The sequence below is a fragment of the Pezoporus wallicus genome, unplaced genomic scaffold (assembly GCF_028554395.1).
Source record: "Pezoporus wallicus isolate ANWC-B61680 ecotype Strahan unplaced genomic scaffold, APGP_CSIRO_Pwel_v1 contig_8548, whole genome shotgun sequence".
Taxonomy (NCBI): domain Eukaryota; kingdom Metazoa; phylum Chordata; class Aves; order Psittaciformes; family Psittacidae; genus Pezoporus; species Pezoporus wallicus.
The window spans coordinates 911,855-927,042 of NW_026642624.1; the positions used below are offsets into that span (position 1 = coordinate 911,855).

Consider the following 15,188-nt stretch of genomic DNA (forward strand, 5'->3'; position numbering starts at 1 on the left):
ACCCCGACGTGGCGGGGGATGAGGAGGGCGATGATTGGCGTGGGGCGGCTCCCGGACGTGAGGTAGCGGCGGTGGCAGTGGCGGTTCACGATGGAGGCGGGGGACACCGGCGGCGGCCCCGGCCCCGGTCCCGGTCCCGGCCCCGGCGCGCTGGGGCTGGAGGGGATCGAGTTCCTGCAGCACACGGGTGAGGGCCGGGGGGCGAGGGGAGCGCAGCGGGTCCCACCGGGGCGGCCTCCCGCTTCTCTCCTCGGGGCTGGGTGGGCTCCTTCCCCGCGGCCTGCGCTCACCTGCGGCCTGTTCCCTCACAGCCGGCTCCCTGCTGTCCAGCTATGGCTGGTACATCCTCCTGGCCGCTGTCGCCGTCTATGTCCTCTTCCAGAAGCTGTCCCAGCGCCTGGCGGCCCAGTGGAGCCGGCGGCCGGGAGCGGCTGACTCAGCGATGGGTGAGTAGCGGCGATGCGGGGGTCTCTGAGGGCCTGCTCTGCAGTCGCCGTGGGGTGTACGGCAGCTGGCTGGGTCTGTTCACCCAGCGTTTAGTTAATAACGAAGAGATGTAGTTTGGAGGGGTTTTAATGGTGGTCGATACCCGGGATAACAGTTTAAGCCCGCAGAGGCATAGAGATTGTGTTACTGAATTGATCCCTGGGCAGAGGTTGGGCCAAGAGGTGTCTTTTTCAGAGGTTGTCAGGGAAGGATTGTGTCCCGAAGGAACGTGGTTGGGGGTGAAGGAGCAGAACGAGGGATTAGCTGGTCTTTGATTATGCAGGAGATGAGGGAATGGTGGTTAACATTAGCTGTAGTCAGCTACCAAATAATAGTCTTGCCAAACAAAACCAAAACATCCAAATCTAAACACTGGGGGAGAACTCTTTTGACTAATATTAATTTTTTATCAAAATTCATCACCATTTTGGCTGCCCCATCCCTGGCAGTGTTCAAGGCCAGGTTGGATACAGGGGCTTGGAGCAAGCTGCTCTAGTGAAAGGTGTCCCTGCCCATGGCAAGGGATTGGAACCGGATGAGCTTTAAGGTCCCTTCCAGCCCAGACCATTCCATGATTCTATGATCTCTCTCCTTTCAGTTATTCCTTGCCAAATCCTGCTCCAGCAGGACTGTGTGCATTTGGGGTGTAACTGCCTCCCATCCGTGTTATCTTCCCAAGGGTGGCACGGGCTGTAAATCTTACACAGTCATGATCCTGCCTCATTTGGAGACTCGCTGCTGTAAAGCACAGGCTGTACTTAGGAATCAGCCAAACAATAAGTGCTTCATACCAATTCCTTTGGCAATACATGGGCCCAGAAAATAGTACTCACGTGCCCTTATCCTCCTGATGCTCTTTCAAAATGCCAATTAAATCTTTATTTAATTGTCAAAGCTGCCTCTAAAATTACTGAGAGTACTGACATTTCTTTCACATGTGCAGCACCGGATGGTAGCAAACACGTAAAGAGACAAATGTGGACTTCTAAAGGCCACTGGAGGGAAGTGGTGACTCAGTGTAGGTTTTGTGAGGCTGCCAGTTTTCTCTTGAGATACGTGTGCTGTTTGTAAGTAATTCCTCTGCTGATGGAGCGTGTTAAACCTGCCACTGCTTCGCTGCCGTAATGGGACGAGCTGGACCAATTGGCAGGAGGAGGAGGAGTGGATGTGGGCAGGTTGCCCCATGCTTCTGCGTAAAAGAAGTTCTCTGGGTACAGACGGAATCCCTGCAAAGCTTGGGTGCTATTGCTCAAGTTGTCCCAAACGAATCCTTCAGAAATAGAAGCAAGTATCCCAGAAGTGTGAATTTTAGTTTTTCATGGGGTTGTTAACATGAGTGTCCTTATTCATTAAAATCCCATTAAAGTAATTGCTCTAAAATATTAAAATGTTATGCAATTTAAATCAGCACAGAAATTACTATCGAAGATCAGCTGGAAACTGAACTTGAGCTGTGATTTTTTTGCTGCCAGCTCCAGGGAGAGATGTGAACCTTTCCTTATTACAAATCTTTGAGGAGACCATCTACCATTTGTATTGAATAGCTTTGCAAAGTCTTTCCCACTCTCCTAGATGCTGACATGGTGGTGAGAAGGCAGGAAGCTCTGGCAGCAGCTCGCCTCAGGATGCAGGAGGAGTTGAATGCACAAGCAGAAAGATACAAAGAAAGACAAAGACAGGTAACAGGAGACTGTTTCTTTCTTTAATTCATAAATTTGCCATCAAGGGCTTTGCTGTTGCTATAGAAAGATTTATTCCGCACTAGGTACCAGAAAAATAGGAAACTCACTCTCTGCTGGAATGGGGGTGCTGTGTTTTTACCCCCTTCTTTACCTGGAACACTTTTGATACAGTTTGATCCACAGGGCGGCAACGGGCAGTAGGTACCACAATGATATCACCTCCACAAGCACATCCCTATATGCTGTGCTGACCTGATGTCTTGATGCTCTTTGTTAATTAGAATGATTGATATGTGTAGTACTTTGCTCCTTCCTGAATTAATTAACCCCTATGGCACTTGCTTCACTGCAAGTAATTGTGTCTGGGACACTGTGGGCCTGATCTTTATTTTTTTCCAGGTAAATTTGTGATTACAGAAACTCAGTACTAGGCACAAAAAAGGTCTGGAGGGGATTTACTGGGTTTAGGTTAACTGTACTGCTGCAGACATGCTTTTTCTGTTCCTAGTGGCAAATAGAAGTTTTTAGAAATGTAGGTTATCACTGCTGTAATTTAATGGTTGGAATTTCAGCTTGAGAAAATGAGGAATAGCATATTGCTATTTGGGGTAGCACAGAAAAGCAGATGTGAATCAGCATAGCTGTAATGCTGCTCATTAATCCGAGCCCTTGGGTTTTGTTGTAGCTGTTGCTGTAGCACTGGTGATTCCGTTAGTTCTGAAATCTTAGTCTTGCATATCCTGGATTTGTTCCTTAGCTTGAAGAGGAGAAGCGAAGGCAGAAGATAGCGATGTGGGAAAGCATGCAAGAAGGAAAAAGCTATAAAGGAAACCTGAAACTGAATCAGGTAACAACTGTGTTAATCAGGTTACAATTATGTTTATGTGATTAGATGAGCTGATACTCACAGTGATTAAATCCCAAGTAACATTTTGCTTTCATGAACAGCAGGAAGTAGAATCTGGTGCCTCCACCTCATCAGCAGTCCCGAGATCTAAACCAACCAAAAGGCCCTTGCGAGAAGGTGGTAAGTGTGAAACCCTTAAGACACGGTGAGCTTGAAACAGGGCATTTTCCAGCTGCTGACATAGTCATCATACATATTTTTTTTCTTCTTCAAGGAGGAAACAAAATGTGCCTTGCAGATGAGGACTTTAATCAGTGCAGAACCTAGCAGGAAGTTTCTGTGGTGCTTTTCACCTGGAAAACGGCGTTTCAGTTTGCTTGTAAATGCTTCTGCCACAATTTACTGAGATTTTTGTTGCTCAGAATTAGAGATTCTTGCAATAATTCTGGGATCCCTTCCCCATTATTGTAAAAGATAATTCACAATCTGGTCTGTCTTTCAGCCGCCTGTATTACTGACTGGATGTAGGAAGAGGATATTTTATTCTGTATTACGTAGATTTGGGAAGATGAAAGACTATTATACAAAATGTGATCTTTTTTATCTGGTATCACAGTAATAATCTATTGAATCTATGAATACATCTGAAATCCTGCAGATGTATAAACTTTTACCAACTCCCACAAACCACCGAAGGATCTTATCATTAAACACACTGTCAACTGCTGGAATCATCTTGATTGGTGAACAGCTTTCCATGGCCCACCCTAGGATCACTGCTGTATGATGGCCATGCAGCTGATCTCCTTTGTCTCCTCTCAGCCTGTGCCGTACCTGCAAGTGCTAATTTGGGTGTAATATTTTAATGATGATTTTCCATAGTTGGGGGGAGTATCGTCTAAATAAGCCTCAATCGTATCAGACTAAAAGGGAAACCCATTTTGGGTGCAGTGCTGAGTAGGTCACTTGATTAAATGCATGAAACCTGAAGATTCTTGATTAAAGATACTAAACCTCAGTAATTGTGCAGTGCTGAAATTTCTGCTTTGAATATTTTTACTTGCAGCTGATGACAAAATCTGGATGAACTGATCAGTTGATCCATTCTATGTTAATATGAGCTCAGTCTAATGTCTGATACTGTCAAATGTCTTTTACAGCTCTTGTATGGGATATTTAGCACTGTGGGGGATGAGAACTGCCTGTAATGGCTGTGTGAAGAACCAAGATGAGGGCAGCTGGGTTGCGGGATGTTTCCAGCTGCTCCCTGTCTTAGTTTCATCCTAAATCTCTGCTTAAATAACAAATGATAGAATTAGAGGTCTCTGATCTTCTCATGAGGTAGATCAGCATGATGTGAGAGAACCACCTGCACTGCTCAGCTGCTGAATTAAGGTAGAAAGCAGAACTTGGCTGGTAGGAGAAAAACTTCAAAAGAGAGAGGTGATGCTTGAAGTTTCAGCGCACAGGTTGCTTTGAAACCTGCTTGGTTAGCAGCACTACTAGGTTTTCAGTTGTCTTTTTCTTTGCCTGGTTCAGAACAAATTGAGGACATTGGCCAAGTTGCATCTTTCTGAATATGTACTCATAAAATGAAGCTGCCTATAGTTAACGGCATTAGGATGCTCAACTAAAATATGTTTGTCTTACTGCATATACTTCCCTTTTCAAATCCTTGATATCTTACAGCAGTAATGACTGGATTTACCTTTTAACCTTCAGAGTATTCCTTGCAGGACTGGAATAAAAGATTCTTTTAAGTACCTAACTGTTAGGGCTGTTGGAGAACAGAGGCACTCTTACAGAGTTCACTGTAGGAGCTACTGCTCTGTTTATTCTGCAGAGCAGCTCTAAAGCTTTAGTGCAGGCTTAGAGAAATTAAATGGCAATTAATTTCAATTTAATTTAATCCAAATAGATCAAATGAAAACACAGGTGTTTTGCAATGGCTTTTACTGACAGCACTACAAAAATAAACCATCTCAAGTCCCTGCTTTCATTTTCCTTAAAATGTTGCCTATGTCATAAGTATATACAAGGTGCAAATAGCTGTGAGGTTTATTTTTGGTGTTCCTTGTATGTTGGTGTAGGCCTGTTGAGGATGAGTATTAATCCAGTGGATTTCTCCTCTGTTTCTAGGCTATAACCCCCTGTCTGGAGAAGGAGGTGGAACTTGTTCCTGGAGACCAGGCCGGCGAGGCCCATCAGCAGGTGGATGAGGCTAACCTCCCTAGTGTCTCATGTCACTAGCAGGCTTGATCTTGCCCACTGTCTAACTGCCTATAGTTTGCTTGTCACAGTGACTCCTTTGGGACTGGGTTTAGTGCAGGTGTTAACATCAAAACAGATTTACATCATTTCCAAATAGTAATGAAGAAAATGATGCCATACAAGAAAAATACCTGATCCTGTTAGGATGAAGAAAAACAGTTTTCCCTGTAGAGAGGAAGCATTGTCTGCAGCCAGGGTGAACTGCCTGGGCTGAGAGCTGGGTTCTGTGGCTGGCGATCCAAAAGTCTGGCCTCAGGCAAATGTAATTATCTACACTCTGTGAAAGGAGGATATTTACCACCCTCAGACATGTGTTACCAGATTTTGGCTAGAAGATACTTTCGAGGGGAAGGATGTTATCATTGGCAGATACCTTGGATTTTAGGTTTAGGGACTTTGAGGCAAAACATGAACTGACAAACACCACAGACTTGCACCAAAGACCAGTTATTTACTGCAGAAGAGTCTCTGTGACAAGCTGCTTTCAATGATGTTTTCCTTATAAATGGTACACAAACCAGTGAGGATTACTGATGGTAGGCAGCAGGTGGGGGGGGGTTCTTGCTACCTTTTTTTTTTTTAATTATTATTTTATTTCAACTGCTTTGTAAAAACAAAACTATTATTATTAAATATAATTGCAAACAAAACATAACTCCAGTATTTACAATCTTGTGGGTTTCTGCAGCATCTTTTTGTATGGAAGGTGCATGTTCTAGTGCAATAAATGCAGGTAAAGGAAGATGAGAGATCACATGAAAGGATTTTCATTTGACTACCTCCATAAACAAAAGGGGTTTTTTTTCAGCTGTTCTTTTTGTCTTAAAACAGGTTTGTTTTATTTGGGTGTTCTGTGTTCCAAATCATGATTTTGGAAGAGTCACCTTCAGGTTAAGTCCAATTCAAGCTTCCCCAAGTTTAAAAAGTGAAACTCCTCATTCTCTTCCCTACGTCCAGTAAGTGATTCTGTAGTTGGATCAATTGCATTACTGGTTGTTAAGCACTCCAGCTGTATTTGAATCTAAATCAAGAAAGCATGTAACAAAGGCCTTGCTTGAACAGAGCAGGTTTCTTCACAGACTACAAATACTTAAACACTGCAAGGTATTCAAAGCTAAGAAAGCCACAGATTGTGCCAAGAACTGTTGGTGTGGGCCACAAGGCTGCCTGTAGCTTTAGCAGTGCAGTGTCAGGGTTACACTGTGGGGACATAAAGAACTGACTTTGCACTACCTTCTGCTCTGAAGGTGTCTCAGGGTGGGAGCTGGTAGCCTGGCTGCACGGCTCCCCTGAACACCCCAGCTAAAGGCTGAGGTGGGCTCTTACCAGCTTGTGCAGCATAAAAGCTAAGTGTGGTTTGTGCTGGAGAGGGCCTCCGGGTAGCAGACGTGTCAAACTTGCAGGTGAGGGGCTATAAGGAGTGAGTAGCTGGAGTGTGTGTGGTCTTCATCCTTCTGGTGTGTAGCCAGGACTGTGGAGAGAAAATAAAGCTAGATCTGGCTGTTGTAATTGAGCTTCCCAAACATCCCATCCCTTGAAATACAAAACACGCAATGCAACAGAGAAGGAAAATCCAGGCTGGCTTTGATACAGAATGAAATAGTTCCTGGCAGCATATGACAAGTGTCTCAGTGTCTGATTACTGCTATTGAGCTTGTATATAGGCATTAAAATATGTATCTGTTTCATTAGCATAGCTTAGGGCTGCTTCAGTACTTGTTTCTAAATACTCAGGCTTGGAGTATTTGTGTTCATCCGACAGCGTTAAGTGCCAACTTTTGACTATACTGTTTATACATACAGATACTGCTCTGTATGTCATGAGCTGTGATTTTTCTCTTGACTGTAGATGTAAGTAATACGTTACTAGTGAATTTTAAAGTTGCCAGTTAATGAAATGGACAGGCAAAGAACATTTTGCTTTAGGCTCATGAAGTGTGTGTGTTCAGGTGTGTGTGGAAGATGAAGTGAGAAGGCTGCTAATGTTCCTACAGAACCTAGTTTTCGTTTCCTGGCTTCTGGGTGTTTTGGTATGTAAACTGAAATTTCCACTGTTGTAACATATTCTGGTGTACATAACTTCATGTTTCAATGTTTAACAAGGCAAAATAGAGGTGGGGAAGGCTATTTTCAAGATCTGAAGGTTCTCCATCAGTAAAGAGGACTAAGTTGTTATCTTTCTCATGTCTCTGGGGAACATTTTCCCCTTGTGTGGGGGAAACAAGCAACAGACTGAGATGTCTGCAGCAAAACAACTGGGGGAGGTTGTTGTCTTAAGCAGAATTCCTTCTGTGGATAAAATGGTGAGGACGGGTTGATTTAATTCAGTATAGACATTTGAAGAAATAAATAAGCAGGTCTGAACTGAGCATATGCTAATCTCTCTGTGTCTCAAGTCTTGCTTTGGGCTGGGACTGAGAATATGGATTTTTGCCCAATGCTAAGATTTATTAAGACACATCCAGTGACAATGAAGTGATTTACGTGTTTCGGGAAACTTCAACCTTCTCTCTCCCTTAAATTTTGTAACTTAATCCGCAGGTCCCTAAGTTTTTCTTGATCAGACACTTCTAAGCCATTGAACAGAGTGGGAGGAAGAACCTCGGAAGGGGTTTTCCTCTGACTTCAAATAGAAAGCTTTCCCTTGACCACAAATAACTATGGAGACGTGGTTGCTTGTTGCTTTCTAGCTTGAGAGTGAAGCATGCAGAAGGCATGAGGTGAAAGTGAGCTATTTAATGAGTTCATTGGTCCGACTTTGCTATGAATTCCCAAGAACTTGAATTACGAAAGATCATATTGAAAAGCCTTCAGGAGATTCCCCCCAACACAGACACAAGAAGCCTCTTACTGTAGTGATGCAGATGTCTGAAAACATCTTTATCTGGAAGAAGCCAGCTAACAAACTTGGAGTTAACGCAGTGCTATTAAACTGCCATATAATTTCGCTTAACCACTGAAGAATAATCTAGTTGGGGTATTGAAAAATCCTAAATGAAGCAAGTGTTCAGAGGCACAAAAGAGTCCTGAAACAGTTGCTGGAGAAATGCAGCTCAGTGTTTTTCATTGCCTTTTGGATGGTTTATATATGGGAGGAACAAAGTTTTTTGTCTTCTTTAAGTTGCAGATGAGGTCTGGTTTATGCAGAGTTCTCTTAACTGTTCATCAGGAGATAGTGAGCACTGGAAGGAAAACTGAACAAAAACCCCATGTCAGTCGTGAAATTTATTTTGGCTTTATTCATGCCTTTCAAAACCATTGTGAAATGAGGGAAGGCTTTTACAAGTGCTCCTGCATATTTTGTCGTGGCAAAAAAAATATGTTCCTTATGCTGGAAAGTTTTAATAACCAACAACAGGAGATGGAGTCGGGAGTGAGGGCAGATGGGGAGTGTGTCAGCAGAGCTGTTCCAGGTGCTCCAGGATTAATCAAAGCTCCAGTGTTAATCAGAGATCAGTGTGAATGAGAATGCTAATTGCCCCATTTCTGCAAGGCACTGCTCTCCTTGAAGAGACTGAATGCAGGTGTGAAATGTTAGTACTACTGTGTTTTAAACAGTTTTGACTGTTTTGACTCTGCAGCTGCTCTTTGCCAGTCTGGTTTCCTTCTTAGACTGGGCTGATGCTCAGTGCAGATGTTTAGATTGTTGGTTTTTTTTTCTCTTGGGTTTTGTGTCTTTTCCCCTCCCTAGGAGGTGACTAAGGAGAGATTAAGCATTCAGATTGCTCTGAACGAGGGTGGCACCCAGCATGAGTTTCCCCTATGCTATACCAGCAGTGCTACAGTTCATGGCTGCGTTTAAACCATCCTGACATCATCCTTTATGCCTCCTGTGCTCAGCAAAACAGTTCCCATCTCTGAGAGTTGTCCTTTCCCAAGCCTGGCTGCACATCAGCACACATGTCTGCATCAGATCCACATTTGGATGAGTTTTACTCCTGTACAGGCTAACACAGTGACACCTTTTGACAGATTGGGTTAGCCAAGAGCAGGGCACAGCGTGTTTCTGTCCACGCTGTCACAGAACACTGAAACTGGATATAAAGCTGGTCTGGACTTGGATGGGCTGATGACTTGTTCCTTCTTTTGTTCCCCCCCCCCTTTTGGAATGAAGGCTTAGCTTTTGGAACAGCTCTGCAACCACAAAGGAAAAGCATACGGCTGCTGGCTGGGTGGTGTCCTGGCCCGGTTGCACCGTTGTAGCTGATCCTGTGTGAGCTTCCAAGCCAGCTGTTCCAAGCCTGACACACACCCTGCCCATATTCCCAGCTCTGGAGCCAGCGGCTTCAAAAACCTCCATCAGTTTTTATGCAGCAACCAATGGCTGCAGTGGAATCAGTCTCCTCGGCTCAGCTCTGGTGGTGAACATAGGTTTTCATTGCAGATTTCTGTTGTGTAAAGTACTGCCAGCACAAAGCAAGATCTCCACTCATAAATTAACAATGTAATTCCTCTTTCTGTGTCTACCATAGTTTACTAATCAAGATTCTTTTTATATGGTGCTTATGAGGCTCAGCTTTGTAACTAGTGCAGTGGGTAACATTAATAGAGGGATGGCAATGAAAAGAACTGAGAAAGTTCTGTTTAAAGAGAACAGAAGGAAAATGGATATACTGAAATACATCCTGGCTGTTCAATCTAGTTCTAGTGCTCTGTTGTGTGCATTAAAATGAGGAGTTACTGTCGGGTTGGCCTACAAAACATGCTTTCAAAAGCACCAGACCCAAAGCTGGCTCTTAAAGCTTTACTTCTTCACATATTGGAGGCGGTAATGTTTAATGTAAATTGGCCTGACTGCTTCTTGGGTAATGTAATACAGCAGCTTTCAGTGCCTACAGAGCCTGACAAGAAAGCTGGAGAGGGGCTACAGGGACAGGACAAGGGGGAATGGCTTTAACCTGCCACAGGGGAGACTGAGATGAGCTCTTAGGCAGAAGCTCTTCCCTGTGAGGGTGCTGAGGTGCTGGCACAGGGTGCCCAGAGAAGCTGTGGCTGCCCCATCCCTGGCAGTGTTCAAGGCCAGGTTGGACACAGGGGCTTGGAGCAAGCTGCTCCAGTGGAAGGTGTCCCTGCCCATGGCAGGGGTTGGAGCTGGATGAGCTTTAAGGTCCCTTCCAACACAAACCAGTCTGGGATTCTATGAATTGCCACTCCGTGAGCTGTTCAGTTCATAGCTATGCTGCATCTTCACACTTGCTTTCTATATACACATTCTGGACTTTTCCAGTGTTGTTTGACACTGCTGTGGGGGTAGCACGTTAAAAACACATCGCCTTCCTCTCTGTGACACAAAGCTCGAGCGCCTTTCATGCACCATGGCCGTGCTGCTACCACCTCCCAGCCGACGGGAGCAGGAGCTGTGTGGGGAGCAGGAGGGTTTTCCATCGCCTCCAAAGCCCTAAACGGAGCTCCTTGGCTGGGAAGAGCAGAGGAGAGCCAGGGCCTGGCGCCTGCACTGCGGGGCCGCGCCGGGGGATGGCAATGTTGGTCTGGCTTTACGGCAAGAGCAAACGGTGACAGCTCAGCGTGGTTTTGTCGCTTGAACGGGCATCGTCTGAGCGAGTCAGAGGGGAAAGGTTGGGACTGGTCCGTGGCAGGACCAGAAGAGGATGGGGAGGGGAAATGCTGGAGCTGGGGAAGGAGTTTCTGCATCATTTGGGAAAATGCAACGGAGCTGGAAATACTGTGACAGGGAGAAATGCTGCTGGTTGCCCAGCTAGATTTTTTCCACCGTGAGTCTGTTACCTTGAATATACAAAGTATGCTCATTTTCCAGTGCCTGGGTAGTTCTTACAGTATCAGGTTAAGTACTGGAACATTCATAATTAAAGTTTCTGGAGCACTTGGGAAGTAGTTCACTTCTGTAACTATTACTTTAAAAGATGCTAAAGAATGTCTCTTGTAGAAGGCACATCCTGTGTTAGAGTGGGCTCATTACTGTGAAAAAGTGGAAAGCAAAAGCAATGGGAAAGAGAAGCTGTTATAATGCACGATATATCTGCCCTCTATAATGTAGAGTCTCCTATTCAGAATAAACTCTTTTCTTTCGGTTTTAAGCTTCTTTATTCCAAAAGGATGACACCTATTCCATACGGGCACAAACCAGCTCAAAAAGCTGCTCCAAGGACTTGGCTTCTTTATCTTTGAAAAATAGGATTACTGTGTTGTTAATCTGATTATGAATCTAAACAGTGTGGGCCTGTCAGGTGGGCTCTGTCTGGCTGGTCTGGGTGCTAATCTCACTGGAGTGACTGGGACGGGAGCACGGAGACAGAGCACACACGATGTGCATCCTCTTCAGATAAGCCCTCAGAATATTTCCTCAAGCAGTCCCACATAGGAAAGAAACCATGCTGTGTAAAATGCTTTTATATTTGTATACAGTGTTATATGAACAAAATACCATGCCTTTTAATATATGATAGCCATAGTACATAGTGTTAATTATTTTCTAAGAGATGTACTAACAGGGGGAGGCACTTAAATGTGATTCTGCAGTATGACCTTTCTCTGCCAACCAGATTAAGGACATACTCTAGGGGTAATGCCAAGGTTATAACTCAGCTGGAAGAACTAAGCCATCCTCTTCCCTTTTCTCCCCCCTTTTTTTCCTGTAGTGGAAACAGCAGCTGCTCTATGTGAGAACAGAGGAGGAGGCATTTGCCCACCTAACACTTTGGAACGTGAGTTTGGCACAGTGAATGGACTAAAGCGAGGCACTTTGATGTGCTCAGGGTGGTTGTGTGAGGATCACAATGTTCCTGCGTGCTACCCCATTTTACAGTTTGATGTCTCAGCTGTATAGCTGGCGTGATCTCATCCGGCAGCAGTGTGAACTCTGCACATGCCTTCAAATCCGGGTTGAATCCTGGCTCCTAGAAAGCACCTCTTCCTTCTCCTGTCATTCCTTGAGTGCTCTCTGCTCACCTCCTGCTTGGGGCGAGGCCCTGGTCTATAAAGGAGGTGCAGGGAGGTGGGAAGGTGCCAAAGGAGAGCCGCAGGCAGAGGAGCTCTAACACAGGAGCGTGCGGCTCCGCTTCATCGTTTCCATGTGTGTGAAGTCGTGCGAAGTTTTTGGTTCTGATGACTAACTTCTTTTCTTCATGGGAAGAAGCCAACTGACAGCTCCTCAGCCCCAACCCTTCTCTCTTTTATTGCCTTTTAACCACGCTAGCTCTGCCTCTTCCTGCAATTCATAGGCCACAGTGGCTTTCCCTTGAATCAGGAGATTTTTACTGCTGATTTGGAGCACGCTGAGAGCAATCCCGTTCCTGCTCACGAGCCTGCCACATCTCCCTCCCTTGGAAAGGAGTGCCCTTACATTTAGTTTTAGCTTCAACATCTGCCTGGGTCCTGTATGTCAGGACCTGATGATCGGGCTTGGAGGGGAGATGAAGAGTTTGAGGTCCCTTTTGAAGATGCTTTTAAAAGTGGGATAAAAGATCCATGTGTGCAGAATGGCTGAGGATAACCGCAGGCTTGGCAGAAAGGGATGAGAGCACCCATAGTTAGAAATAATAGTGAAGCTTTGCAAGTCCTGGGAAGTAGAAAGGAATTCTGGTCATAGTTTGGGGGTGGATTTCCCCCTAAGGAAGGGATGGAAAGGACAGTACAGCAGAAAACGTTTTCCTGGTGTAAATAGTGCTTTGGGATTATTTCACTAGGGAAGAACTGAGGTGGATCATGGGTCCCATTCCCTATTCCCAGAGGAAGGTCGCAGAAAAGCAAAGTTCTGGCTTTGTCAGAGCAAATGTGGGTAACGAAAGGAGACCTCCTGCTCTCTTTCCTGTTAAGCGCTTGTATTTCTTCTCTAGTTTCTATTACATCTTGGGTTTGTTTAATGCCATAAGTTGTGGTGACACTTCCTTTGTGTTATTCATTGCTCCTGACATCACCCTTGTTCATCCGTGCTGACCTCTGTATGAGGATTGCACCATCACAAGAGCAATAAAACACCAAAAAAGGCATTTTTACCAAACTTATTGAGTTAATTTGGTGAGCAGATTGGGGTATTACCTGCTCGTTCTAAGGTACAAGGTTCCTTGCTACAAGGGTTGTAAGAATGTCATATATAGCTCTTTGACTCATTGATTTACAGTATTTAGTACAATGCCTGCTTGTGCAATGGTTCTTGCTCAAGAGCAGGCTGCTTTTATGCTGAAACTTTCTTCTTAGCTTGTTGTGGAGGACACCACAATATAAATAAGTTCTAAAAGGGCAAAGAATGGCCTTTGGAGATATAAAAATGGGTAGGAAATGCAAGAAACCACAATGATAAAGCACGAGGTCAGCGAGCTGTGCTGGATGTGTTTGTTCTGTACCGACTGGAGGGCTTGTTTTTCCTCCAGGGTTTGGGGCTGCAGTATTTGAAGCTGAAGCACTCTGTAGATGAAACCCAAGCTAGCTACAGTAGACAAAGAAGAAAGAACTCTTCACCTGGTACAGCTGAAGCAGTCATTATAGCCTCTGGATGGAAACAGCCTGACCTATTTCTGGTCGGTTTAATTAGCAAGGTGGGAGAGAATGGGAGAGCTGCCTGTGCTTCTGCCCTTCCCTAGCACCAGCATGAATCCATCAGCGCCAAGTGAAACCGGGGCTGGGGGGCTGCTCCTCGCTGCCATGCCTCCCTCCAGCTCTGCAGGCACCATGGCCCGAGACAGGGCAGCTCTGGGGCTTGGGCAGCAGGAGCCCAACCGTGCAGAGATGGGAATGGTGTGTGAGGTCTCCGACATGAGCTGTGCCGGGTCTCTGCAGGGATGGGGGATGGCCCTCTGCTACAGGGCATGGTACGTGGTGCTGTTCTGGGCCAGGGAACCAGCTCCCCACTGCCTTCTCATTCAGGTCCGAAGGGACCAGAGCCATGCTCCTGTGCAGGGTGCTGGGCTGGGGGCCCTGTCCTGGGGCTCTGCTCAGGGCCTCAGTCCCACAGCACCCATGCTCAGGTCCTGCGGTCCCCGTGTGCGGTGCGCGGCCAGGCCGCCGGTCCCTGCGCTGCGGCCACATCCCGGGGTTCGCTGTCCCTGCTCCGCACCCCGCGTCCCAACCCACAGCGGGGCCCCCGTCCCGGGCCGGACCCGAGGGGCCGAGCGGTACCCGGGGGGCGGGCTCTGCCCCGCGGCCGGGCGGGGCTACGGGCAGCGCGGCGCGGGCCGCACACGGCGCCTGTGCCGAGGGGCAGGGCCGGGGAGGCGGGCGCCCCCTTCCCTTCCCCTCCCCTCCTCTCCGCTTCCCGTCCCTGCCCCTTCCCCCCATGGCGGCGTTGGGCGGCTCGTCGCGGCTGGCGGCGGCGGCGCAGCGCGGGGCGGCGGCGCTGTGAGGAGCCGCGCGGGGCGGGCATGGCGGGCCGCGGCCGCCGCGCCTGGCTCAGCGTCCTGCTGGGGCTGGTGCTGGGCTTCGTGCTCGCCTCGCGCCTCGTCCTGCCCCGCGCCTCCGAGCTGGCGGCGGCGGCGCGGCCCCACCGAGCCCGCCCGCAGGGCTGCCGCTCGCCGCCCGCCGCCGCCGCCGCCGCCCCGCCGCGCCGCCCCGGCCCGCCGGCACAGAGCTTCCTCTTCGTGGGGGTCATGACGGCGCAGAAGTACCTGCGGAGCCGCGCCGTGGCCGCGCACCGGTGAGCGGGATGGCGGGGGGCGCGATGCGGCTCCGCTCGGCTGCCTTCGGCGGGGATCGGGGCTGTTCGGCTTGGGGCTCGGGTGGGCTCGGGTCGGGCTCGGGTGGGTTCGGCCGCTTTCGGCCGCTGTCCCTGAGCAGCGGCTGAGGTAAGAGCCGCCGGGACGGGATGGTGCCCGTGCGGCCGGGGTCTCGCCGCCGGCCCCGGGCCCGCTCGCCCTTCCCCGGGGCAGGTGTGAGCGAGGCGAAGTGGTGCCGGCTCTCCCGGCACCAGCCCCGGCGCGGTGTGGGCAGCA

The 15,188-nt window shown here is 47.6% G+C and overlaps 2 protein-coding genes across 2 annotated transcripts in view; both read left to right on the forward strand.

The window, feature by feature from the left end:
* The first annotated feature begins 90 nt into the window (after positions 1 to 90).
* On the forward strand, positions 91 to 5,424 carry SELENOS (selenoprotein S). The gene is made up of 6 exons (XM_057431042.1): positions 91 to 187; positions 312 to 446; positions 2,059 to 2,165; positions 2,926 to 3,015; positions 3,117 to 3,195; positions 5,155 to 5,424. The coding sequence occupies exons 1-6, from the start codon at positions 91 to 93 to the stop codon at positions 5,232 to 5,234; spliced, it is 588 nt and encodes a 195-aa protein (XP_057287025.1). The 3' UTR covers positions 5,235 to 5,424.
* A 9,171-nt stretch (positions 5,425 to 14,595) lies between these two features.
* Positions 14,596 to 15,188, forward strand: part of CHSY1 (chondroitin sulfate synthase 1) — a 74,517-nt gene continuing 73,924 nt past the window's right edge. Inside the window, exon 1 of the mRNA XM_057431029.1 lies at positions 14,596 to 14,893. Within this exon, the coding sequence (XP_057287012.1) occupies positions 14,622 to 14,893 (272 nt within the window). The 5' untranslated portion in view covers positions 14,596 to 14,621. The remainder of the gene's footprint in view (positions 14,894 to 15,188) is intronic.

Bases quoted from the DNA above. Each gene is read 5' to 3' on its own strand.
- SELENOS (XM_057431042.1), top strand. From the start codon at position 91: ATGGAGGCGGGGGACACCGGCGGCGGCCCCGGCCCCGGTCCCGGTCCC. The intron at 188-311 runs GTGAGGGCCGGG...GTTCCCTCACAG, and splicing joins CGAGTTCCTGCAGCACACGG to CCGGCTCCCTGCTGTCCAGC. The intron at 3,016-3,116 runs GTAACAACTGTG...TTTCATGAACAG, and splicing joins GAAACCTGAAACTGAATCAG to CAGGAAGTAGAATCTGGTGC.